Consider the following 24,443-nt stretch of genomic DNA (forward strand, 5'->3'; position numbering starts at 1 on the left):
GAGCCCTGCAGGAATAGGGCTTTACAGAGTTCTTCAGCCAGGCGCGGTGGCTCACGCTTGTGATCCCAGAACTTTGAAAGGCCAAGGCGGGTGGATCACCTGAGGTTGGGAGTTCGAGACCAGCCTGACTAACATGGAGAAACCCCATCTCTACAAAAAAAAAAAAAAAAAAAAAAAGGCCGGACGTGGTGGCGCATGCCTGTAATCCCAGCTGCTTGGGAGGCTGAGGCAGGAGAATCGCTTGGACTTGGGAGGTGGAGGTTGTGGTGAGCCGAGGTCACGCCACTGCACTTCAGCCTGGACCGTAAGAGCAAAACTCCATCTCAAAAAAAAAAAAAAAAAAAAAAAAAAAAAAAAAAAAAAATTCTCCTTTTTCATCAGCCTTCCCGCTCAGTCTGGGATTAGTGTTCATGCTCACTCTTGGGCCTCCTCTCCTTGCTAAGCTGTTGGTTCACCTCTCCCAAGGGTCCAGGGTCTGTGTGGCCCCTTCCTTCTCCCCCTACCGACTTCTCTTGCTTCGGGATAATACTACCCCTCCCTCCCCACCACCAGACAAGCCCTGCGTGCCCCGCCCTCTCCTAAGCAATCTGCAGGTATGAACTACTCTCTCTCCAAACAACTCTATGGGACAGGTACCCCTCCCCGCATCTTCCGGAGAACAGAAGGCAGGCTGCAGGCTCGGCTGAAGTGACTTGCGAATGGTTGCTCTGTGGGAAGGGGGAGAAGCCAGGATGTAGGATGCATGCTGGCTTAACTCTGCTGCTATTTTGCTTCACAGCATTTAGTGTGAAGAGAAGGGCCTTCGTGGCAATACTAACCTAAGTGCACCTGTGGGCCCTTTTGTTGCTGAGGAGCACTCAGCTAGTCAGTTTGTCTCACGGAGTCTGTCTCATCGGCAGAATGGGCCTGAATGTATTCCTGACCCACGGGGTAGTTTTTACAGATGAACTGTGATCACAGCTGGCAGTCAGCCTGGTCCCACAATGACATGGAAAGCAGCCCCCTCTGCGGCACCACTGCTGTGCCTGGGCTGTGTGGGAGGATGGGTATGGGTACGGGCAGGGAGGGTGGCAGGCAGTCCAACGTCTGGGGCTCTAGGCTGACGGCGGTGGCTGAGGTGGAGTCATCCGGATCTCAGGCCAGCCCGCCCATCTCATCCCACAGGGCACGGTTATGTTCCCTACCATGTGGCCACCTGTCTGTGACTGTTCCACTGTCACTAGAACGAGAGGACCTGCACCTGCCAAGCTCCAAAGACAGCTCATCGTGGGCAACAAGGTAATTTCACAGAAGCGACGTACGATGAGTGAACTGCTGCATCTTCTGCACGCCTGCACACTACTCCCACACTCATGCACGCACACACCTGCGGGGGAACCCCACCGCCAAAGTCCGTCCTCCGCCCCCCAAGGGAGCCCAAGTCTTTTCAAAAAACAAACTCCACATCTAAAAGAAAGTAACAAAACCACCAAACTTTACTTGCATTTAGCCATTAATAAATAATTTACAGTATGTACACGGGGTGACGCTCCACACAGGTCACAGACACGTGGACACAGTGAGGGGTCCCCACTTGCAAGCAGAACGTGAGCAAACACAACCAAAATAAAGTGCTTCACTTTTTACTTCCAACATAGGGACCATCAAAAACCAGTGGGGAGAGGGAGAGGCTGGGCCCAGGGCACCCTCCCTGCTGCCCACATGGTTCTGGCAGAGGGAGCAGGACCTCTTGGAGGGAGGGGGAAGACACGCTCTGCAGCGTCCTGGCCAGTGTATGAGAGGTCCCTGGGGAACAGCAGAGGGGCTGCCGCGGATGCATGGGGAGGGGCGGGGCTGCACCTTTTAGAGGAAAGCCTGACTTTGTGCTGTGGGCTCGGGGGGACTGTTCTGGGCTCCTTGATGGGCAGCCTGGGCTGAAATGAGGCGGGAGCCAGGGTCTTGTCTCTCCTGGCAGGGTGGCAAATGGGCTTAAGGGAAGAGATTAGAGGTTGGAGACCCTCCAAGGGATGCTCAGGGCTGAGAAATGTGAGACCCTGCTCCTCTCCCCAGACTCCAGATGTGGGTGGGCTGGGTGGGGGCTCCTGCGGTGGCGAGGAGGCGGCAGAGGATGGGAGCAGGCCGGCTGACCCCATCCACGGGTTCTCCTGCTGCACCCTGTGGCCCAGGCTCCCTCGCATCTGAGGGAGGGAGAGAAACGGCTCTCTTCTGTTTAGACATCTAGAACCAAGCACTTCAACTTCCTAAGCCACAGGGTCGAGGGGGTGGGGGCCTGGGCCAGAGCCAGGCAGGTGCCTGAAAACCAGGACCTGCAGCTGCTACCCACTGCAGCTGGGGAAGCATGGTGGCTGCCCCCAGACCACAGTGAGACGGCATCTGGTGGGCATTACCTCCAGGCTGAAAGGCTCAGTCTGCTAAGATGCTGAGCAGTGCCCTGGGGGTTCCCTGGCTCCGGCCAAGCCCCAAGGTGGCCTCTGAGAGTGGCTAGGCCTGGGTGTCCCCACTGGCCTAGGGGGTATGAGTGTGCTCTGTTGTGAAAGTGTGTGTGCGCGTGGCGGGCACAGTAGGCCCCATGGAGCGGCGAGCAGCAGCCGGCCGGGCCTGGTTCAGTGCATTGCGAGGGGAAGGAGCTGACTGACGGTGCCCAGTGTCTCTGGTGGGGGTGGGGCCTTCAGCCTGAGGGGCTGTTTTGCACATTCACACTGCGGGGGTGGGGCGAGGGGAGCTGCTCCCCCTTTCAGGCAGTCCTACTATCACAAACATCACGGCACCAGTCACCACAACCTTGTCACGTGCACTAGAGGGGGAGGGGCCTGAGCCTTGGCCAGCAGGCAGAGCCACGGGGGGCCAGGCCAGAGGATGGATCTGTATCCTGCTGGCAGTCCCCAGTCCCAGCCCACAGATGCAGACGCCGAGGGGACAGGGCCCACGCCTCCCTCCACATCTACGCGTCTAGCAGAACACAGGGAGCAGGGCCAGGCGCAGGACGAGGGCACCCAGGAGCAGCAGGGGGGCTGGGGGGAGTCCCGCCGCCGCCGCCGCCCTGCCCGGCAGGTCCTGAGTCCTCTCGTATAGGTGCAGTCTGTCTTTGTTGGAGTGGAGCATCTTGACGTCCTCCAAGGCATAGTAGGCAGCCAGCGTGAAGTTCACGTCGCCTGTGGTGAGGAGGTCGAAGACGCAGGCCTGGTAGTACAGGTCCTCCACCGGCAGCTTCTCCTTGCACTTGGCCACGGCCGTCTCATAGGGGAAGGTGTCGGGGGCCGTTGGTGCAGGGCTGGCGGCTGCGGGCCTGCGGGCGCCGGAGCCCTCAGTGTTGGCATGGAAGGCCTGGAAGTCAATCTGCTGGTTGAGGGGGCAGCCCCGCAGGCAGAGGTAAAGGCCCTGGCTGTCCCAGTCCTCCACGGCGTTGACCACCTCCTCCGGCATGCGCACGGCAAAGGTCAGGTATCGGCCCACCTGGCGGACCACGATGGTGGTGCCGATGTACTTGGCCTGGATCTCCACATGCTGGCCCGACACCTTCTCTGTGATCTTCAGGCTGTTGGCCCCGTGCTTGTCCCCACCATTCTTAGAGCCATCCACGAAGGCGCCCGGGAGCTCGTCCATCTCAGCCTGGTACACCTTCTGGTCCACGCACTCCTGGAAGTTCTTGAAGATGATGGTGAGCTGCCAGGGAAGAGGAGAGTGGGTGAGGCACATGGGATGAGGCCCAGCTCCACAGTTAGGAGGGCATGGAGGATCCCCCAGGGGTGCCCCAGATACTCTTTTCCTGGGTGGGACAGATGCCTTGGTTCACCTGTGCACCTCACTCTTTAAACCAACTTGGCCTTCTTACTTTAACAAGTGACTTAAAAAAATGATAGGCTGCTACCCTAGGTAGAAAACCAGCTCTCTTACTGTATGGGGAAGTGAACCATAAGAATAAAAGCATGGATAATTAAAAGGTCAGTAGCCCAGTGTGCTAGGCTGCAGAATGGTGCCTAAGGAGAATACGCCCTAATCTCTGTAACCTGGGCATGCTCCCTTAGATGGCAAAAGGGACTCTGTAGCTCTGACTGGGTAAAGGGCACTGAGATGAAGACCACCTGGATGCGCCCTAAACAGAATCACAAATGTCTTTATAAGAAAAAGGCAGAGGGAGATTTGGCAGAGGGAGATTTTACTAAGACAGAGGAGGTGATGTGACCACAAACCCAGGGATGCTGGCAACCCTCCAAAGCTGCAAATGGCAGTGAATGCTTTCTCCCATGGAGCCTCCAGAAGGATCAGCCCTGCTCTGCCTTGATTTTTTTCTCTGGGAGACACATTCTCAATTTCTGGCTTCCATATTATACCTTTCTGTTGGTTTCAACTGCTCAGTTTCTGCTCATTTGCTACAGTGAGACAGGAACTGGTGTGCAAGCACCACCGTGGATAAGGACAGTGGTACTGGAGCACAGTGCCTGCCAAAGGACCCAAGCAAATGCCTGAACGTTACAGCAGTGGGAATGGAGGAAACTGATGCTCTAATAACGAACAGGGCAAAATCATGTAAGCAGGCAGAGGCCATGGTCCCAAGGCTGCTGAAAGGGGTCCCCAAACCAGGACATGGAGGAGGTACCAGTTTAATTGTGCAGCCCAGGCCCAGGCTGGAGCACCCTTCTTCTCCGGAGAGCCAGACACAGGTGCAAAGGCTGCACACAGTGTCCCAGGCACTGCATTCATTGCTTCTAGTTTTGTGTGACAGCGTCAAGTTCAGTGACATTACTCCTAATTTTCTAGATGAGAAAAGGCAGGCTCGAAGCAGGCTAATGACTTGCCTAAGGTCACACAGCCAGCAAGAGGCAGAGTTGGGAATAATTCTGGGGTTCCTGACTCTGGGCTCTTTTGGCCACAAGCCCCTAGGGTGGGAGGAGGAGGAGGAGGACTGGGGGCCTGGGTGGGTATATTTCCCCTGCTGTCCTGGGTGGCAGCTCTGTCCTCCCTAACCTGAACTAAGTAGGCTATCTGGGTTGGAAATAGAAAAACAACCCCCGCCACCCACCACTTCCTCTCCTTTCCCAGGTGTCCGCTGTTTTGCCATGAAAGCTCTGGGTGCCTTGTTCCCCCGGACCAAGGAGAGCTGGAACCTGGACTCCCAGCCTGAAGCCAGGAAGAGAGGTAGGGTGAAGGGGAGCAAGGTGGCACCCAGGCCTTTTGGGACCTTCATCTGATGCACTGCCCTCTTCTCAGCCTGGCAACCAGCCCCAAACCCTTCCCGCAAGAGAGGGTCTGGCCAGTGGGCTGGCTGATGGGGCTCAAAGGAGCCCACCTGCACCCAGTCTCAAGGGCTCCAAACACGGGGCAGCTGCTGCCGCCACGGACAGCCATTCTCTGGACACGGGGTGGGGGCGTGAGGACTGCTGGGCTGGCTTTCCGAGTAGAGGGCAGTGCTGGCAAGGGCCAAGGGCTTTCTGGCCTCACAGCAGATGTGTGATGAGGGCACAGCCCAAGGTGCTGGAACCCAACAAGGAATAAGCAGCTGCTCTGATGAGGAAGGAAAGGCAGGCAAACCACAGAAGCACCTCCGCTCTGCCAGGAGGGTTGCAGACAGGTCCCGGGGGCCATCCGGTCTGACCTAGGGCCACAGCCTCAGGAGCAGAGGCTAAGAGGAGGCCTGGAAGGAGAGGCACAGAACCTTCCAGGTAGTGCAAGCCCATGGGGTACTGAGAGCCCCCGGAGGCGGCCCCAGCTGTGCTGCTGTGGCTTGGTGTATCCCCCATATTGCCATAAAGCTTTGGGGTGATGGGGGGAGTGCTGGTAGCCTGAGGGGCATGGAACCCCCAAAAGAAAAGTGAGACCCTAGGCCAAGCCTTCTGAAGAAGGAAAATCCTGTCCTTTCATGCTGTTGGTCAGAAAGGCAAGGCTGGGAGGAGCTGACCAAGGTGGAGGTCGCTGGAGGACTTTAAAAGAAAGGGCAGTCTTGTCGTGAGCCCGTTTATGGTCTGCACAAGGCACTGTGCGTTCTGTGCCTGACGGAGACGCGCAGCGCCAGGGCTCTGCGGGAGGATGGAGGCCAGCACCGGGAGGCTCCAGGCGCACAGCTGCCTGAGCACCGCACTTGATTTCCTCATCCCCTCCCAGGAGGGGTCGAAGCCTGGCCCCAGGACACAGCACACTCTCAGTTTGCCCTAGGATGCCAAAGGTGGCTGCAGCCTCTCCATCCAGCAGGGAGCCCTAAGCCTTGAACCTGATGCAATTGCTGCGACTCTACCACTCCTGACCTCTGGAAATGGCAACTCCAGACAGTTCAAGCTCCTACTTCTTCCTTCTTTCCACCCACTGGCTGGCCCACCTCAGTGTGGAGGCGCCTGGGGGGCCGGAGGTGGGCCAGCCAGGGTGGTCTGGGCCGTGGGTGGTCCTGCCATGGGGGGAGGATGGGGGACTCTGGTGTCCCTGCCTGGTGTGCAGGGCCACACAGACACTGGAGGTGGGGGGCGGGGGTCCTGCTTTCCAAGTGCCATCAGTCTCCCTGGAACAGGAAAGGCTGGTTTCGCTCTAACCGACATCTCTCGCAGAGACAGCCTTCTGGAAGGCTGACAGGCTGCCTGACTCTTCTTGGCACTGGTGCCAGGGACTCAACCACAAGTAACAGCATGAAGGGGGCCTGTCGAAAGCCGGCGGCTTGCTGCCAACACAGCCGCGGGCGGGCAGCCGCTCCTTCTGCAGGGGCCCTGGCCCTTTCCACTGCGCCGGGCACGAGGCAGAGCCCTGGCTGCAGCAGCTCCTATTTATGGAGCCCCACTTCCATGCCAAGCCCAGTACAAGGGGCTGGGGGGACACAAGGGAGAGGATCCCCGTGCTCCAAGGGGTCACAGGCTGAGCACCTGAATCTTGCTAAGGGAAGGACTGGCGAGGGTGGTGGGGAAAGGAAGGGGAAGGCCCAGGACTCGAGTTCTGTCCTCTCCTGAGCCTGTTTGGCTGTAAAATGGGTGCTAGCGGCACAGCTGGGGAGATGGAGCAGGGGGCTGGGCACAGAAGGCCGTCCCATAGGGGTAAGAAACTGGCTAAAACGTCTAGGTGGAAAACACTAGATTTGATCATCCACAAGAATGGAGGGATTGTCTGGCTGAAACTGCCTGTATCATGAGAAACAAGTGATGCCCAAGGGTCTGGGGCCAGCTTCATGCACGCACAGCGCCACAGGAAGCTTCTGCACAAGGAGGCCAATCTCATGGCTGCAGGGTCAGGCCAGGCAGAGGCTGGACACTGTGGGAAGCCCAAGGAGAGGCCTTCAAGGGCAGGTGGGTGGCAGGGGTGGTGGAGTCTGGCTGGCTGAGTTGGGAAAGGGGAGTGGGTTCCAGCATGCGCAGAGGTCTCTGTTGCTGGTGGTTGAGGTGGCCACAAAACCCAGAGGTCTCATGATCTAGAAGATGACAGTCCCTTGCCTTCCCCTGCTCCCTGTGGACACCAGGCTGTTCTCCCACACTGCCTGCTTTGGACACCGACTCCTCTGTTCCCCCCATCTTTGCTATAGGGGGAGCGTGGGGTACAGCCTCCCCTGTTCTCTGGACAGAGCCGAGGCTCCCAATGGCCTTCAGCAACCTGCTGCCCCAGCCCCCCTCACCAGCTCCCCTTTGCTGGTCTCTGTTTGTCACACACCTGGGAGGGAGGGCCATACCTAGCTCAGAGGCTGGCACAGATGCAGCCTCTGGTGGCTGTTGCCTCAGTGAGTGAACAGACACACCCGAGTAATGGAGGCCTGAAAGACAGTGCAGGCAGCCACCCATGTTCTCACCGGGGGAACACACTACTTTGGCCTCCAGCAGAAAGCAGCCTGCTGCGATCAAAGGTGGCCCTCGGTTGCAGCAGAAATGGGCTGGGTTGGTAAAGCTTGGCTTCATACTTTCTGGAAACCTCCATGCTGGGACGGGAAGGGATGTTCTGCCTTTGCTGCTCGGGCAGTTCTGCTGTCCAGAGTGCCCAGAATCGAGCCAGGATTAGCATCCAGCCCACTGCTCCATTGCCCTCTTTCCAGCTGCGCTGCTACCACCCGTTTTACAAGAAACAGACTCAGGAGAGGACAGGAACTCTCGTCTTGCACCTTCCCCTTCCTTTCCCTGCTGGTTAGTTTCCCCATAGCACGTGCCAGTCGGTCCCTGGGCATGATGCATTTGAAAAATGTGGATCAAGTGAATGAATGAAATTTAAGAAGGAACGAATGAGCGGTCCAGTGCCATTTGGGTTGGGGATAGCATCGCCACACTCAAGGTCCCACTGTGCCTCTGCTGACAGCTAAGGAGGGTGTCCTGAGCCCAGGCGCACCGCCCCAGCCTGCAGGCTCCTGCTCTACCCTGTCACACCACCTCCACCCATAATGAGGGCAGCAGCCTCCCTGCGCCCAAACCACACATCCACTCCGGTGTGTGGCTTGGCTCGGTTGTCACATTTGCTGAGGTCTGGCGGAGCAAGCCACTGGGGGTCCATATCCCTCTCACATCCTCAGACCTCCCTGTGTGTCCCACCCGCCCTTGGGAGCCTACAGGATGGGACAGGGAGGCCAGGTCCCCTCCGAAGGCGGCTGGTGCCCAGATTTAAAAGCTACAGCCTCAGGCTCCCAGTGTCCGTTTCTCTTGGCTCTCAGGAGGGCGGGTGGTGGGGAGGTGCAAAGGCCAGGGCAGGGGCTGGGTGCTTGGTGCAGGCCAGAGTCTGCAGAGGGCCGGGAGGGCACACTGGGGAGGGGACTGGCTGCAGGTCTCGTCCATTAGGCGTCACAGCCTGGGGCCAAGGGCCTGCTCATTTCTCGCCCAGAAAGAGACCCCCTGGAGGCAGGCAAGGGCCCCGGAGCAGAGGGAAGTGGTAAGGATGGAGCATTTCCCTGGCGGCCAGATCACCTCGCTGTCCTCTGGGTGTGGAGGACTGGGAAGGAACAGAAACGCCCTTGTGGCGAATCTGGCACTGCCTGTCACGCAGCCTTCCAACTGGCTCTTCCTAGGAAAACAGATCCACTGCTGGAAACCCCGGGGGGGGGGGGGCAGTGGAGGGCCAGGCACTGGGGAGGGCAGACGTGTCCCTATCGCCTGAACTGGGAGCCACCAGCTTCCTTCCTGGCCTCGAGGCCTTGCCCTCTCGCTAAGTCGGAATATGAAGTCACAGGACAGCCTCTCCAAAAGTGGGTAGGGGAGGGAGAGGCTGGGGTGGACAGGAGTGTCCATTTGCATGGGCCCGTGGCTGTGTGTGTGGCTGCCTCTGGCTGTGGCTCCAAATCAGGATCTGAGTCCTGCTGCCCACATGCTGAGGCCTCCTCGGGTTGGAAAACCAGCAGCCCTCAGTCTCATGGGGCGGCTGAGAACATGCCAGGTTCTGGAGTCACCTGGGCTGGGGTCAGATCCTAGCACACATCCCAACTGACTGTGCACTTGTGCGGGTGAAGGTTACTTTGCCTCCTAGAGCGCCTGGCTCCCCATCTGTGAAATGAAGCTATGCCAGCCAAGCCCGGCTAGGCCGGGGAAGGAGGGAGGAGGCTGAGACCTCCAGCCCTTAGGATGCTCCTGTGCCCCACTCTGCTCTACTTTCCCCATTCCCAGGTACCCGAGGCCGTCTCGGCCAAGTGTCCACGCAGGGCAGAGACAAAGGGCAGGACTGCGCCCCCACAGTCACCCCTCCCCCTTACCTTGCTGGTGGCAGTGGCGGCTGAGCCAGGCAGCACAGGCGTGTTGGTGACCTGCACGTTCAGATAATTATTGTCGATGAGTGGCCAGGCGCCCTGCACCTTGCAGGTCTGGAAGTGGTCTGTGAAAGTCCTGAGGTGCGGGTCCCCGAAGAGGCCGCAGTGCGTGTAGTTGGGGGCAGCCGCGTGCTTGTGAAAGCTTTTCTCGTAATGGCAGATCTCAGGGCTGTCCGAGCGCTCCTGGCTGTCTCCGGCCGGCGGGAGCGTGCGCAGGCGTGGCTGCGAGGTGGGGCCATCCCTGGAGCAGTTGTGCTGGCTCATGAGGTCCTCTATGCCATGGACGGCTGAGTGGTAGGCCAGGTCACCCCGGCAGGTACGGGCCGTCCGCCGCGTGCACAGGGCGTAGGTGCGCAGGGCTGCACAGAACTCGGGGGTGTCGTCCGTGGCTGGGGCGTGGCTGCCCGATGTGGCGCTCCAGAACTCAGAGTTGCACTTCAGGATCTTGCACGGGGAGGCGGCTGAGGAGAAAGGGACGCACCGTCAGGATGCAGCCTGGCAACCCCAGCCTCTGCTAGCCTCTGTGGGGTGGGGCAGACACCCATCACAGGAGGTCGCCTCATCTAGGGCGGAGCCACCCATGCCACACACAGAGGGTGAACAATTTCCTGTAGATGGTAAGAAAGGGGTCCTTCTACCCAGACCATAGTGACCCCACCTGGCCAGGCATGCACACTGGCAGGCTGAAGGGGCCAGCGGGGCCCCTCCCACAGTGCCAGCCTGCTAGGGAGTGGTCACTGTTTAGGGGCAGCCAGACTCTGGGAGCTGACAGGCCACCCTGGAACCTTTGATATCTACACACACTTCCATGACCAGCCCCGAGAATTCTGGCTAAAGCAACAGGAAGGTGGAGGTTGCAGTGAGCTGAGATGGTGCCACTACACTCCAGAGTGGGAGACAGACAGAGACTCCATCTCCAATAATAAAAAAAAGATGGAAGAGCTACAGATTTTCCACTGGCTTTATTATTTACTGAAGAAGTATGCTGACTTAAAGGGTTAGGTGAGGTAGAGGTCATTGATATGGTTTGGCTGTGTCCCCACCCAGATCTCACCTTGAATTGCAATAACTCCCACTCATCAAGGGTGGGGAGAGGTGGAGAGAACGGAGTCAGGAGGCTATTTCCCCCACAGTGTTCTCATGGTAGTGAGTCAGTCTCAGGAGACCTAATGGTTTTGTGAGTGGGAGTTCCCCTGCACACCTTCTTGCCTGCCACCATGTACGACGTGCCTTCCCTTCCCCTTTGCCTTCTGCCACAATCGGTAGGCCGCACCAGCCCTGTGGAACTGTGACTCCATTAAAACTCTTTCCTTTATAAATTACCTAGTCTTAGGTATGTCTATCAGCAGTGTGAGAACAGATTAATCCACCAAGATAAAGGCATGCTATGGCAGACATGTGGGGGCACTGGTGAGACCACCTCCCTCCGTGTAGTCTTCTTCCCATACAGGTGTGCTTCTGAGGACAAGTCTCCCTCCCAAGGCAGCGACAAGATTCTCTTGCCCTGCTGACTTCGCGTCACCCTAACCTGTACGAGGGCCTAACCCACCTGTAGGCTTTGAAATGTCAGCGTGATCTGTGAGTGAAGAGATGAAGACACTACAGGAGGTGAGTGGGGGCGTGTATGGGGAGGGACGCTACATAGAACAGGCATCTGGAGGGACCCAGTGTACAGGAACTGACTGGTACCACAGCCTGCACACAATGCTTGTCCCAGCAGCCCCATTGATTCCAAGAGCTGGGTGTGCTGACCTGCCATTCTGCCTCCTCAGAATCATGCAGATGTGGGCATTGGAGAAAATCATCTGGAAGGGACACAGGCCTCCTGCTTTTTTTTTTTTTTTTTTTTAAGTAGTGCCTCACTGTGTTGTCACAATCTCAGCTCATTGCAACCTCTGACTTCCTGATTAAAGAGATCCTCCTGCCTCAGACTCCCGAGTAGCTGGGATTACAGGCATGTGCCACCACGCCCAGCTAATTCTTTTCTATTTTTAGTAGAGATGGGGTTTCATCACATTGGCCAGGATGGTCTTGATCTCCTGACCTTGTGATCCGCCCGCCTCAGCCTCCCAAAGCGTGGGATTACCGGCATGAGCCACTGTGCCTGGTCCAGGTCTCCTGTTAATTGGTGGCAACACTCAGGCTCTGGTTCACCTCCAGTCCTCACTGTGACTAAGGTAGAGAAAGGACACTGCCTGTCCCTTTACAGCAGGCCCCACTGCAACACAAGCAGGGGCTGTGCTGGGCTCTGGCTCTCTGCCAGAACCGAACTCGAAAGGAACCTAGGAGAACCTCGGGACCATGACGTCCCAGCTGGCTGGCCCTGTCCCAGGCCCGGTGCTGCAGGCGGTACAGGCCTCGTCTCTGTGTCTTCCCGGTGGACGGCCATCCCCAGCTCTCAGGGGAAGGCTAGGCTCTGCTGGGCTGAATTCTCACCCTTCCTCCAAGTCTCACTTTGAGGAAGGGACCGGAGCAGGACACGAATCCAGACCACGGGACCTGCGAGCTTGTGCCGACGGCGGCCGCACACCACGCAACCTCATGAGTGCTTTCCTGACTCCCTCCACCACGCTGGGCGCCAGCCTGTCCTGGAAGTCCCCTCCGAAGACACTGTGCTCCCCCCAGCCAGGCGGCCTGTGAGCTGGTGCCAGGTGCGGCTCTACCCTCCAAATGGACAGCTCCGCAGGCTCCGAGACCGGTTTGGTGATCGGAGCTGCGACCTCCGCAGCCTTCAAAACTGTTCTCAGGGCAGCGCCCAGTTACGGAACTCAGGGATGTGGGGAGTTCCCGACAGAAAGCCCACCCAGCTTCTCCGGGACAGGGTCCCTCACATGCTCCGGGGCCTGGGATCTGGTAGCCCCAGATGAGGCTGTACTGGGTGGTCTGGGACCCGGCTCGGCAGGCTGCAGGGGGCCTGGGGTTCTGCATTTTACCACGTTCCCAGGAGAGGCCGACGCTGCCGGTCCCCAGCCCATTTTGAGTAGTGAGTCTTCAGAGTTGGTTCACTTTCTTTTCAGCAATCACAAGGGGCCAAGTGAGAGCCTGATGGAGCCTGGCCAGGCAGGAGTGTGTGAAGGGGACATCTCCCCAGGATGCGGAGGGAGCTGCTGGCGAAGGTTCAGAGAAGGGGGCTGCAGGCAAGTGGTGGGAGAGGCAGGCAGCCCGCTGGAGCAAACAGCAGGGATGTGGCCTCAGCCTTGACGCAGAGCCGAGAAGCACCTGAGACAAGGCCCTGGCACTTCTCCCTTCCACATGGGAGCATCCTCCCAGAGCCAAGACCACCCCTCACCCAGCAGGCGGGGCTGTCTGCCTGACACTCACAGACGGTGGCAGAGGTCACTCTCTGGAGCCCTTGCACCTAGGAGCCAGGGTCTCTGTCTCCTCCACTACTCCAAGTTCCACCAGCCCCAGCTCTGGGTAGGCTGAGGGCCAGCACAGGCCCTGGGGGAAGGTGTCTGGTTCAAAGTCCCACTTGTTCCCCTATTAGTAGCTGTGGGAATGTGACTCAGCCTCAGTTTCCTCAACGGTCAAGTAGAGACCATGTCCACCTTAAAGGGTTGCTTAGGATATGAGGAGATGGACATGGCAGGCCTGAAGCCCCAGGGGCATCCAATAGACCAGGTCCCCCACAAAGGCCACAGTGGGGTCAGCGCTCACAGTTTTGGGAGGTCAGAGGTTAAAAGTCACGGGCTGGGGGGGATGGGAAGGGTACTGGGGGGAGTTCCAGCCAGGCGTGGCATCGCTCCTCCTCCCCTCTTCCTTGGGTATGTCCTGCTGGCACTCACTCTCAGGGTGCAGTGAATCCCGCCTGGATCCAGGTCCCCCAACTCTGGGCAGCTCCTTCTATCCACTGAGTGCCCAGGATTTAGTCCACGGTCATGACTCATGACTGTCAAGGGGGCCACACTTTCCATGGGCACCCGGGGGCTTCACTCATCCCCAGGAAGGGTACTATGGACGTAACTTTGTCCCCCTAGACGTGTAGGCTGAAGTCCTAACCTTTTATGGGATGCCAATTGGGAGGTAATAAGGTTAGATGAGCCCCCCCACCCCCCGCCGCCATGTCTTTATTTGTGCCCTTCAAATAGAGACACTTGGGCCAGGTGCGGTGGCTCATGCCTGTAATCCCATCACTTTGGGAGGCCAAGGTGGGAAGATCACAAGGAGTTCAAGACCAGCCTGACCAGGGATGAAACCCCGTCCCTACTAAAATAACAAAAAAAATTAGCCAGGCATGATGGCGCATGCTTGTAATCCCAGCTTCTCAGGAGGCTGAGGCAGGAGAATTGCTTGAACCTGAGAGGTAGAGGTTGTAATGAGCCAAGATCACACCACTGCACTCCAACCTGGGCAACAGAGGGAGATGACTCCTCAAAAATAAATAAATAAAATAAAATAAAGACACCTGGAGAACGCCAAGCACTCTCCTTCTCCCCTGCCTCCTTGCCCCTCTCCCTCCTCCACAGTCTGAGAGGCAGGAGGCGGACCCTCCCTTCAGAACCGGACCATGCTGGCAGGTCTGGGACCTCCCACCTCCAGAACTCAGAACAAACTTCTGCTGTTTAAACCTCCTAGACTGGGGTATTCTGTTATGGTGGCCGAGCCAGAGAGACTGTCACGGAGGGAAACCTGGCTGCCTCCCTCTTCTATGTCCTGCACCTCGCAAGTCCCCTCTGGAGAAGCTGCCAGTATCAGTGGAGACATTTGTTTGGCCAGATTGACTCAACCTCACCGATCCCTTCTTCCCATTTCCTGACAAGAACCTGTTTTTGCCAGGGATTGCCCAGGCCTGGGATGGTCCCCTTGGCTCTTCAGAGGGAGAGATCAGTGGGTGTGGCGGCGGGGGGGTGGCACACTGAGCTCTCATACCTCTGCTGGGAGACCCCTGTACCCCCAAAGCCCTCGTCAGAAACTCTGGGTCCTGAAGCACAATTTCAACAAGTGTGCCTTTGTCCTTGTTAATGACCCCGGATTCTGTATGAAAAAGAAAAATAAGGATACTTGCAATTTCCGCACCCAGAGAGAACTGGGGAGAGTTCAGTGTTGGGTGACAGGTTACAGAGGTTCTCATGGGGCAGTGCCCGTGGGAGGGTCTCATAGCAGCAGTGGGCCTTACTGTGGTGGGCAGAATGCGGAGATCAGCTCCGGCTCCGCCAGTCCAGGGCTGTGTGACTGTGGGGCGATTTGACTTTTCTGAGCTCTAGCGACGCGTGGGCGCCTCACCACAGGGGTGTTAAGGGGACTGCAGGCTCTGGTGCGCACCAAGCCTGGAGACTCGGGAAGCAAGCTCTGTGACAGCTAGTTCTGTGTCAACTTTGTTCTGCTTAATCACAATTTATGGGAGAGGCTGAGCTTTGCTAGCAGCTAATGTGTATTGAGCATTTACTACATGCTAGGACATTTATTTACGTGTCTCCTTCAGCTCTGAAAACAGACCCAGGAGTGATGTGTTATCCTCATTCAACAGACAGGGAAACCAAGGCCTGCAGGCATTAAACAGCACCCTCCCCTCCAGGTACCCTGAAGGGGGCAAGACACAATCCACAGCCCCAGGCCCCAAGCTGCACTCTTGAGATTTCCACACACCACACCAGGCAATGCGTAATGCCGTGGGCCCCAGAGATGAATACAGACAAGAGTTCTGCCTTCGGGGGGCTCCCTGGGGAAGAGGCTGTGCGCCCAGGACTGCACAGGGAGATGGGGCAGGTACAAGAGCTGGGCCTCCCCTCAAAAAACAAAACATGATCACGACAATCCCCTGTGCTCACCGGGGCCTGTGCAGGTGACACATCGCTTTCCTGCTGGTTTCTCGCTACTGCCCTGATTAGAGGGCAGGAATTTTTTTTTTTTTTTTTTTTTTTTTTTTGAGATGGAGTCTCGCTCTGTTGCCCAGGCTGGGTGCAGTGGTACAACCTCGGCTCACTGCAACCTCTACCTTCCAGGTTCAACCAACTCTCCTATCTCAGCCTCCTGAGTAGCTGGGATTACAGGTGTGTGCCACCATGCCCGGCTAATTTTTTAAATGTATTTTTAGTAGAGACGGGGTTTCACCATATTTGCCAGGCTGGTCTCGAACTACTGACCTTGTGATCCACCTGCCTCAGCCTCCCGAAGTACTGGGATTACAGGTGTGAGTCACTGCACCTGGCAAGGGCAGGAATTTTTATCTTCATTTTGCCAATGCAAACATGGAGGCTTCAGGCTGGAGTCAGCCTGGGTCATACAAGTGGAAGGGCTGGGGTTGAGATGGGCAGGGCTTGGAGCTGTTTCTATGCTTTTCAAAATGCCTTTGCCGCAAGTCCCTCTCTCAGGACACCAGCTGAGACTGACTCCGCTCCCTGAAGGCCCAAAAGCACTATGTGGGTCTCCCATGTAGCCACGGACCCATCTGGTCTCAGGGTAGCAACCACCTGCCTCATCAACTCCCACCCTCCCTGCACAAGGCCTGTGTGGTGCCCACCAGGGGCAGGGGCTGCTGCCAACGGACCCATCGTGACTTCTGGGGTTTCCAGGTGCCTCAAAGTCTCAGGGAACTTGGATCCACCTCTACAGATCTTCCTGCCTCTCTTCCAAAGCTCCTGGCAGGGGAATGACTTGGAAAGGCCACTGACAGTGACCAGCTGGGACCAGAAGAAAGGGTGCCTGGTTCCCCTCGGCCATCTCTCCATGTGGAACAGCAGCTCTCTGGGAACCACGGGTCCCAGAAATTATGCGTGTGGGGCCTCATTTCCCATTCGAGGGGCCTGATGCCAGGGCTGGGCAGTCCCCACAGGTGGTGACGGGAGTGAGGGGCTCTGACCTCCATGGCCATCGGATCACCCTGCCTTCACTGCACTAAATCACCAACCGCAGCACCCCACCAGAGGTCAGGGACCTGAATGTAACCTGGCCTGGCATCAAAAGCAGCAGCCGTGGCGTTACCTGCTGAAGAGATCTCTGAGGGACTGATGGTTATGTGCGGTATCTTCACAAAAAGTGAGGCCCCAATTCCAGGCAATAAACCTTAGACTTTTCTGATGCGAATGTCCAAGGAAAGAAGGAGAGGAAAGTTTGAGAGTTGAAACAGAGATCTGACAGCAACTCCTGCAAGCGGAAGAGGAAACCTGCTTTTCAGAGCAAGCCATGGTGAATAAATAGCCAGCAGTTCCACAGGGTGTGAGCTAAGCATACCAGCCAGGTGCTGCAGGCCAGAAAGGGGCCCCTTCTAGCTCTACAGCCGCTTTCTGATGGATCCAGGGCAGCCAATACGCACAGAATCAGGGACTGAAAAACCTAAGACGTTACCTGAGCTTCCATTTCTACCCCAGCCACTGAGTGTGCCTTGGGCAAAAGCAACCCCACCCGCTCCACGGCGGGCCCTTGTTAACCCTTGCAACCTAGGGCTCAGTCTCAGAGATGCAGACAGCTTTCTATCTCTTACAAGCGTATAACCATGCATTGCATGGTTTGTTCTGAGCCAGGACTCTTGAGGCCTTGACTTTCAGGATTCACTATTGTGGGGCAAACGGGAGAACCCCGAAGCCTGCAAAGACAGTGGTCTGGCCTTGTCCAGATTCAACAACAGAAAACCCCTAACTTGTCCCAGAGCCCCATGGGGTGAGGGACTAGGCTCAAGAGGTGATGCCCAGGCAATGCCTAGAGGATGAAGTGGCTCCCAAGCCTGATGGGGATGAAGTGGGCCCTGGGTGCTCATGTTGGGACCCCGGCGACCATCTGACCCATGTGCTCCTGACTTGAGCAATCCAGGCCAGAGCTCATGGCTTCTCTGTGCAATCAAATTTATCAAAGACCCTAACAATCACTTTGTGACCAAACACAATGGTCACTTTTCAAGGCACACCATGGAATTTTAGAACCTGGGAGCCTGGGGATGTCGGAGGTCCCCAGTTTACGCAGCAGGAAATCTCCCACCTCGGTGTCCCAGGGACTTTCCCTGGCCCTTGTCTAGAGTCACAGAGAAAAGGCAGGAGTGGCCTTGTGGATGGAGGATGGCCCCTCAGCTCTCGGCACCCCCTTATAGCTCCTCCAGCTGCTCCTCTGTCTGGTGCTCACTGGACTGTGTGTCACCCATCTGCCCTTACACTGCTCAACTTCCTCTAGGAGGTGGCTATTGAGTGGCCTTCTCCCCCACCTGCATGTGAATCTCTGAGGGTTGGGGACCCCCATTTTCATCCTGGTGTCCACACTCCATACCCAAAGCCTATCAGGAGATTTATTTATTTTTTGAGACAGAGTCGCTCTGTTGCCCAGGCTCTGTTGCAGTGGTGCGATCTCAGCTCACTGCAACCTCCACCTCCTAGGTTCAAGCAATTCTCCTGCCTCAGCCTCCCAAGTAGGTGGGATTACAGGCATGTACCACCATACCCAGCGAATTTTTATATGTTAGTAGAGAAGGGGTTTCCATGTTGCCCAGGGTGGTCTTGAACTCCTGAGTGCAGGCAATCCACCCACCTCAGCCTCCCGGAGTGCTGGGATTACAGGCATAAGCCACCATGCCTGGCCCCCTATCAGAGATTTGATGCCATTTAAAACTCCCACCAAGGACCCCGGGCCTGTGCCAGGGGGATGTAATTGTCCCACATCCCACACAAACATGTGTAGGTGACATTTCACTCTTTTGGGGAGGTGGGCTCCACACTGCCTTCCTCATGGACTGAGACAAGGTAGAGAGAAAGAAAAAAAAAAAAATCACAGCTACTCAGCACATCTGACTTCGTTCTTCTCCTTTCAACAGCAATCTAGCAGCTCTGAGAGTCGGAAAGACGGGGCAGGGTGCTCAGAGCACCAACTGCACCAAGGCAGGCAGGAAGAAAATATTTATGCACCAATGAGGCACTAGCTGCTTTCAGAGACCTCCTTTGAACTGTTAATCAAGCCCAATCTTCCAGAATAATAGCCTGATTATTACCGCCCTGTTTGCATAACAAAGACACCCAATAAGACTGATTTTGCCGTGCACTAGGGGATGTGATGGCTCGACTCTGAGAAAGGAGTCCTAGGAATGCAGTGAGCCTCTGCAGAGCCTGAACCCACGAATAAAGACAATGCAATTTGCCACCAAGAAAAGCTCAACAGACCAATAAATTACCCGCGTGCAAAGGGATTAGATCAGGTTTCAGTTACCGTATGGGAGGGGTGGGGTGAGCCAGAGAGGAAAAGACCTGCCCTGTCTTAAAGGGGTAGGGCTCATTTTGACTACACGCCCGAGGGTAAAGCTGTTTTTATCCAACTCTGTGGCCTGTGTGGGAACCGCCTGAGTTCAGTTACTTGCTCCAAGTTCTGGACCCTTCCATGTGCCAGGCATCCGATGAATGCTGTTTCTGGAACAAACCCCAGTTAATCTCTGTGCTCAAGGTAGGGTCAACCACATAAACTAGAATACAAAGCAAACATGTTATGTTTTATCTGAACACTTAACAGCAACAAAGGTGTAAGAATGCAAGTACGGGCTGGGCACGGTAGTTTATACCTGAAATCCCAGGACTTTGGGAGGCCGAGGCGGGCAGATCACAAGGTTAGGACTTCAAGACCAGCCTGACCAACATGGTGAAACTCCGTCTCTACGAAAAATACAAACGTTAGCCAGGCGTGGTGGCGAGTGCCTGTAATCCCAGCTACTAGGGAGGCTGAGGCAGGAATGCTGGAACCCAGGAGGCAGAGGTTGCAGTGAGCCAAGATTGTGCTACTGTACTCCAGCCTGGGTGACAGAGCGAGGTCCTGTCCCCCCTCCAAAAAAAAAAAAAAAAAAAAAAAAGAGTAAGTCCGAGAGGGTATCAGGGAAGTAGCATTTCAACGAGGTCCTGAATCTGACAGATGACTCAGGGCAAAGGTCCGAAAACAGGGGCCTCCAGAACAACAGAGCTTGGCAGGAGGGGACATGCTGGCGGGTCTGAGTGTAGCCATGAGTTTGGGGCCAGACATGGAAACCCAGAGTGCCATCTGTGCCCATTAGGAAACAAATGCTGCTCAGCTTCAAACCACTTTGCTCTGTGGTGAAGGGACTTTGCAAACTTCATTTCTTTCATCACGGAGTTCCCTATTCAGTTTCTCCACGAGGGGTCAGTAGATGGAGAAGGGAAGGTGGGAGGCAGGAGACAGGTCACCTGCTGCCCCACCACTGCCCAGCATCGACCCTCCTCCAAGCTTGCCTTCCTTCCGCCTCTCTGGCTGCAGGGGTGGACGCTGCCTCCGCCTGTGAGTCTCAGGGGTCTCTCTCTGCCCTATCAGACTTCCCATGCCCGTAACAATGCCTATGCGAAATTCCCTCTGCGGAAACAGCCATGGGGGTTTTGTTTTTCTGACTGGACCCCAACACGCCAGCCTGTCTTTCTGCCTTTTTCCAGTGGATGGTGTGGAAACCCAACGCACTTTCAGTGAGCAGCCAGGGCATGATCAGAACACTATTTTAGATAGCAGTGTAACTGAGGCGGCCATGGCTTCAATTAGGACGGAGGCTGGCGGAGGGAAGGGACGGAGAGCAGCTTAAAAGAGAATCACTGCCAGTGCCTGTGGAGACTGTCGCCTTGAAGCCTCAGACTGCCCCGTCCCGTTCCTCACTGTCCCCACCTGGCCTGAACGGCAGATGCTGATGCCCTTCTTAGCAACATGCCACGTCCCTGTTCAAAGGAGGCGGAGGAAGGGGCACTGAGCCAGGGGGGGGCCAGCCAGCTCACGCCCAATGAGACTCACGCTGCCACCCCTCTCCACCCTCTCCTGTCCCTTGTGCCTCGGCAATGGATGTCACAGGGGACAGGCACAGATGGACCTACCACCAACACGTGGCGAACTGGCCAGAGCAGTGTTCAGGAGTCTCCTTGAGTTGAGATGCTGAGGCTGCCTGTTTGTGTGACTCCTGCGGGAATGTCACTCTATCACCCTGGTGTAAACATCCAGGTGTTCAGCACCAGATGCCAGATGAGCCATCAGATTTTTTACCAGGTGCAGCAGACCCTACCTTGCTTAACCTACAAGCAACCAGAACGTGTCACCTCTTCTAAAAGGCATTCGTCCCTGAGTCCAGCCCAAGAATGTCTCAGGGAACCCGGGGGCTCCAATGCGGCTCCCACCCTTTGAATCCACTGGAAATTTTCTAGGAGGTTTTCTCTAGAAACTGGCCGAAGGAGAAAGAGGAAGCTTCTCGGATAACCTCAGTTGACTGTGGGGGTAGGGAGTCAGTTGGGGCGCTGGGGTCGTGGAGGGGTAACTCACAGCCACGTGAGCATGGGCAGTGGCCGAAAGCCACTCCAAGAGCTCAGGCAGGAGTTACTGCCCCCGCGTCACACCCAGCCGGGACTGCTCTGCTCCAGCCTCACTCATGCCAAGTCGCTGCATGAAACCACACCGCCTGCCAAGGGAAAGGGCACACCTCAGCTTTCCAAACTGCCCTCCCACCTTCCAGTTCCTCCTGGGGCCACGTGGAGGCAGACCATGAGCAAGTGGGATGGTGCGAGAGTGTGGTGTTCACCTTCTGGCCCAAGGCCACCAACAGCTTCAGGGAGGGGCTGACTGCTTCTCTAGGCAAGAGGGGCCCTCCACCGGCAAGGACTGGACACAGAATTCCACGCCAGCACCATTCGCTCAGGGCAGAGGATAAGCTACTCCGAATTCCACAAGAATTTACAGGCAAAGACCTAACTTTCCAGATGCAAATGATGTTTAAGGGGAGCACTCTGGTCCTCCAGCTTTGAGGCATAACCCCTTTTCCTGAATCTGGGCTGGCGCTGCCTCTAGTGACCCTGGGCTCCTCTGCTTAGCCCGCAGGTCAAGATGCCTTTGAAGTGGCTTTTCCCCCAAATGCTGCCGGCAGGGAGGCCTTCCTCCTTCACCTTTTTCATGTGGGGGAAGGTAAAAGCAGGCAAACGGCTCGTACCTGGCCTGCGTACACACGGGTGTGGGTCTGTGTTCATGTGGCATTTCTTAGCACAGGAGCAATAATGGGCTTCCTTCTGTGGGGACCTAGGTGCTGAGGCATCACTGCAATCGGTGTCTGGGTATTCTGCTGGCCAGAGTGAAACGGTGCACGAAATGAGCCAATAAACAAAACCCAACAGACATAAATCTGACTTGGGAAAACTGGCACAATGACAACCCTGCCAACTTGTCTTCCTGACCTGTGGCTGGATGGCATTGCCCTCTCTGGAAGGCTAAGCCATGGTGAGCAAGAGGCAGAGAGGCCTTTGGGAGGAGGCAAAAATGCTAGATGCTTGAAAAATGTATATCCTCACCATACTGCCAGTCTATTTCTTGTCTCCCACCCTAAGTCTTCTATACCATACAGCACAGAGTCCAACACACGACATGGCAGTTTTTTTTTTTTTTTTTTGAGAAAGAGTCTTGCTCTCTTGCCCAGGATGTACTGCAGTGGCTCGATCTCGGCTCACTGCAACCTCTGCCTCCTGAGTAGCTGGGATTACAGGCACACACAATGCCCAGCTAATTCTTTTGCATTTTTAGTAGAGACAGAGTTTCACCACATAGGCCAGGCTGGTCTTAAACTCCTGACCTCAAGTGATCTGCCTATCTTGGCCTCCCAAAGTGCTGAGATTACAGGCGTGAGCCACCACACTCCGCATTACACAGCAAATTTAATGACCGTATTTATCCAAAATCTGTGCACAGGAAAAGGGCAGGAGTCTGGGTTCTACTTCTGGCTTCTGGCTCTGCCATGTAACTAGCTGTGTGTGCAATGTTGGGAAAACCTCTCTGACCCTCCGTTTCCTCATCAGTGAAATGGGAATGACGACTCTCATGGGGATGTACCTAACGCATCTGGCAGAACACAGGCTGTGGCCACTCATTCAACAGAAGAGCTTTTAAGATTCTTATTCTCCTTCAAATGATTCCATTTTGGAGAGAATATAAAGGTATAACATCTTGAAAGATGTTTGTGGGATGTTCATTACTGATGGTTGTCTGTGGGAGGTTGGATTCTGGGTTATTTTTATTTTATTACTTATCCCTTTCAGCCTTCAGAGTCAAAAATGAGTACTGTTTTTATAACCAGAAAAAAATTATTTTGGAAAAAAAACTTGAGTATCTGGAGAAAAGAAAAAAAAAATCCTGCGGTCTTTGCCCATTGTGCAAAACCCAAAACAAACAGAAACACATACAAAAAAACCCCCAGGGTCCTGTGGTTCCCAGGACCATTTGGGTGTGCTTGGGTGGGGGGAGAAAAGAGCATACAGGAACAGAAAGGGGTTCCTGCTTTCGTCAACAGAACTGGTGCTTTACGAGAGGAAAAAAACGCAAGGCCCATGAAGCACCAAGCCCAGGAGGTAGCTCGGTTGTCAGCACCCAAGGTAACAGGTGCCCCCAGCATCGGGGGTCTACACTGGACCCCTGCAGATGGCACCGAGCTTGTAGTGGTGAAACTGGGCAGTGCCTGGAGCAATGTCTTAGAGCGAACAGGTGTGGTGGGGTAGTATATGGGGAGTCCCGGGGCGAGGAAAGGGGTGACCCAGGGCTTGGGGACGTGCGGGAAGCCTTGGAAATGAGCTTGGGAAGTCAGAGGCCCTCCTTTCTGATGCTCCAAAGCAGGCCGTGAGCAGCCATGAGCTCCTGGGCAGGAGTTTCAGAGTGATTCATTTGGCACCATGGCAAGGAGAGGGGGAGGCAGGCAGGTCCTAAGACTGTCCACTGTTGCAATGGCAGCAAGGTGATAGAGGGAACAGGTGGGATCAGGAGGAGGAAGTACCCTCGGCCTCAGGTGATTAGACCACATGGAGAGACACACTTCAAAACCAGCACTTTGCAGATCTGGACAGGGGAGTTCAAACTGGGTCAAGCTGGCTACCCTAGAAGAAATACCGCCTTCAATTTAAGGCAGGTTGAATTTTTGCCAAGCAGCAAATCAGCATGGCCCCTAACTGCTACTCAACCAAAACCTAAACTTGGGGTTCTTTGTCCAGCTCTCACCATTCATGGGTGAAATGTCCAGCCTTGTATATTTCACCAAAGATAAGATCTCTAGCAGGAACTACACTTCCCCAACATGTAAACTGGTCCCCACCTTCAGCTCGTATCTCCCCTCTTCTCCATCTCAGAGTGGCCTTACCTGTGCCCACAGATCCTCTCCCCAGCTCCCGTCCTCTGAGCGCTGGGGTGACCACGGGTATTTTCTCCAACCTTGCAGAGACGTTTCCCGACTTCCAATCACACCATCAGAGATCCCTTCCCTTTCTCCTCAATTCAGCCTCAGGGACTAGGGGCCAGCCCTCCCTACACTGTGATGCGTGCACTCTCCCTGGGAGCCAGTGCTCTGTTCTACAGATGCCTTCACACACTAGTTACTAGCTGGCTAGTTCCTACCACTGAACATCACCTCCAAATTCACATTTTCAAACTTAACCCCAATGGGATGGTATGAGGAGGAGGAGGAATTTGGGAAGTGATTAGATCACATGGGTAGAGCTTTCAAGAATGGGATTATAAAAGAGACCCCCCTGAGTGCCTGCACTCCTGCCCTGTGAGGACAGAGTTGTAAGGCACCATTGACAAACCAGACATTGAATCCACCAGCACCTATTACTCTTGGATTTCTCAGCCTTCAGACTTAGCAATGAATGTCTGCATGTATAAGCCACCCACTTACGGTATTTTGTTACAGCAGCCCAGACAAACGAAGATGCTCTCACTATGGCACACAAAGTCCTACTGGGAGAGCAGTGGTGTGGTAAGCAGGCTGATCTGCTAATGCATTTATGTCTTGGTTTGTTTTTGAGATAGAGTTTCGCTCTAGCCTAATTTGGAACAGAACAAAATC

General features: G+C 55.7%; 1 protein-coding gene and 1 long non-coding RNA gene across 5 annotated transcripts in view; one reads left to right on the plus strand and one right to left on the minus strand.

Annotated features, from left to right (window-relative positions):
- Positions 1-2,693: 2,693 nt before the first annotated feature.
- RGMA (repulsive guidance molecule BMP co-receptor a) overlaps positions 2,694-24,443 on the minus strand; it is a 44,030-nt gene continuing 22,280 nt past the window's right edge. For all 4 annotated transcript variants that reach the window (XM_010349424.3, XM_010349420.3, XM_039479993.2 and 1 more), the window contains exons 3-4: positions 9,629-10,143; positions 2,694-3,663 (exon numbers count right to left, since the gene is read on the minus strand). In XM_010349424.3, coding sequence (XP_010347726.1) covers positions 2,950-3,663; positions 9,629-10,143 — 1,229 coding nt within the window. In that variant the 3' untranslated portion in view covers positions 2,694-2,949. The remainder of the gene's footprint in view (positions 3,664-9,628; positions 10,144-24,443) is intronic.
- LOC141584663 (uncharacterized) lies at positions 3,659-23,133 on the plus strand. The gene is made up of 3 exons (XR_012517846.1): positions 3,659-4,527; positions 5,041-11,290; positions 12,131-23,133. It is a non-coding gene; the product is annotated as an uncharacterized LOC141584663 (long non-coding RNA).

This window comes from Saimiri boliviensis, chromosome 5, assembly GCF_048565385.1.
Source record: "Saimiri boliviensis isolate mSaiBol1 chromosome 5, mSaiBol1.pri, whole genome shotgun sequence".
Classification (NCBI taxonomy): Eukaryota; Metazoa; Chordata; class Mammalia; order Primates; family Cebidae; genus Saimiri; species Saimiri boliviensis.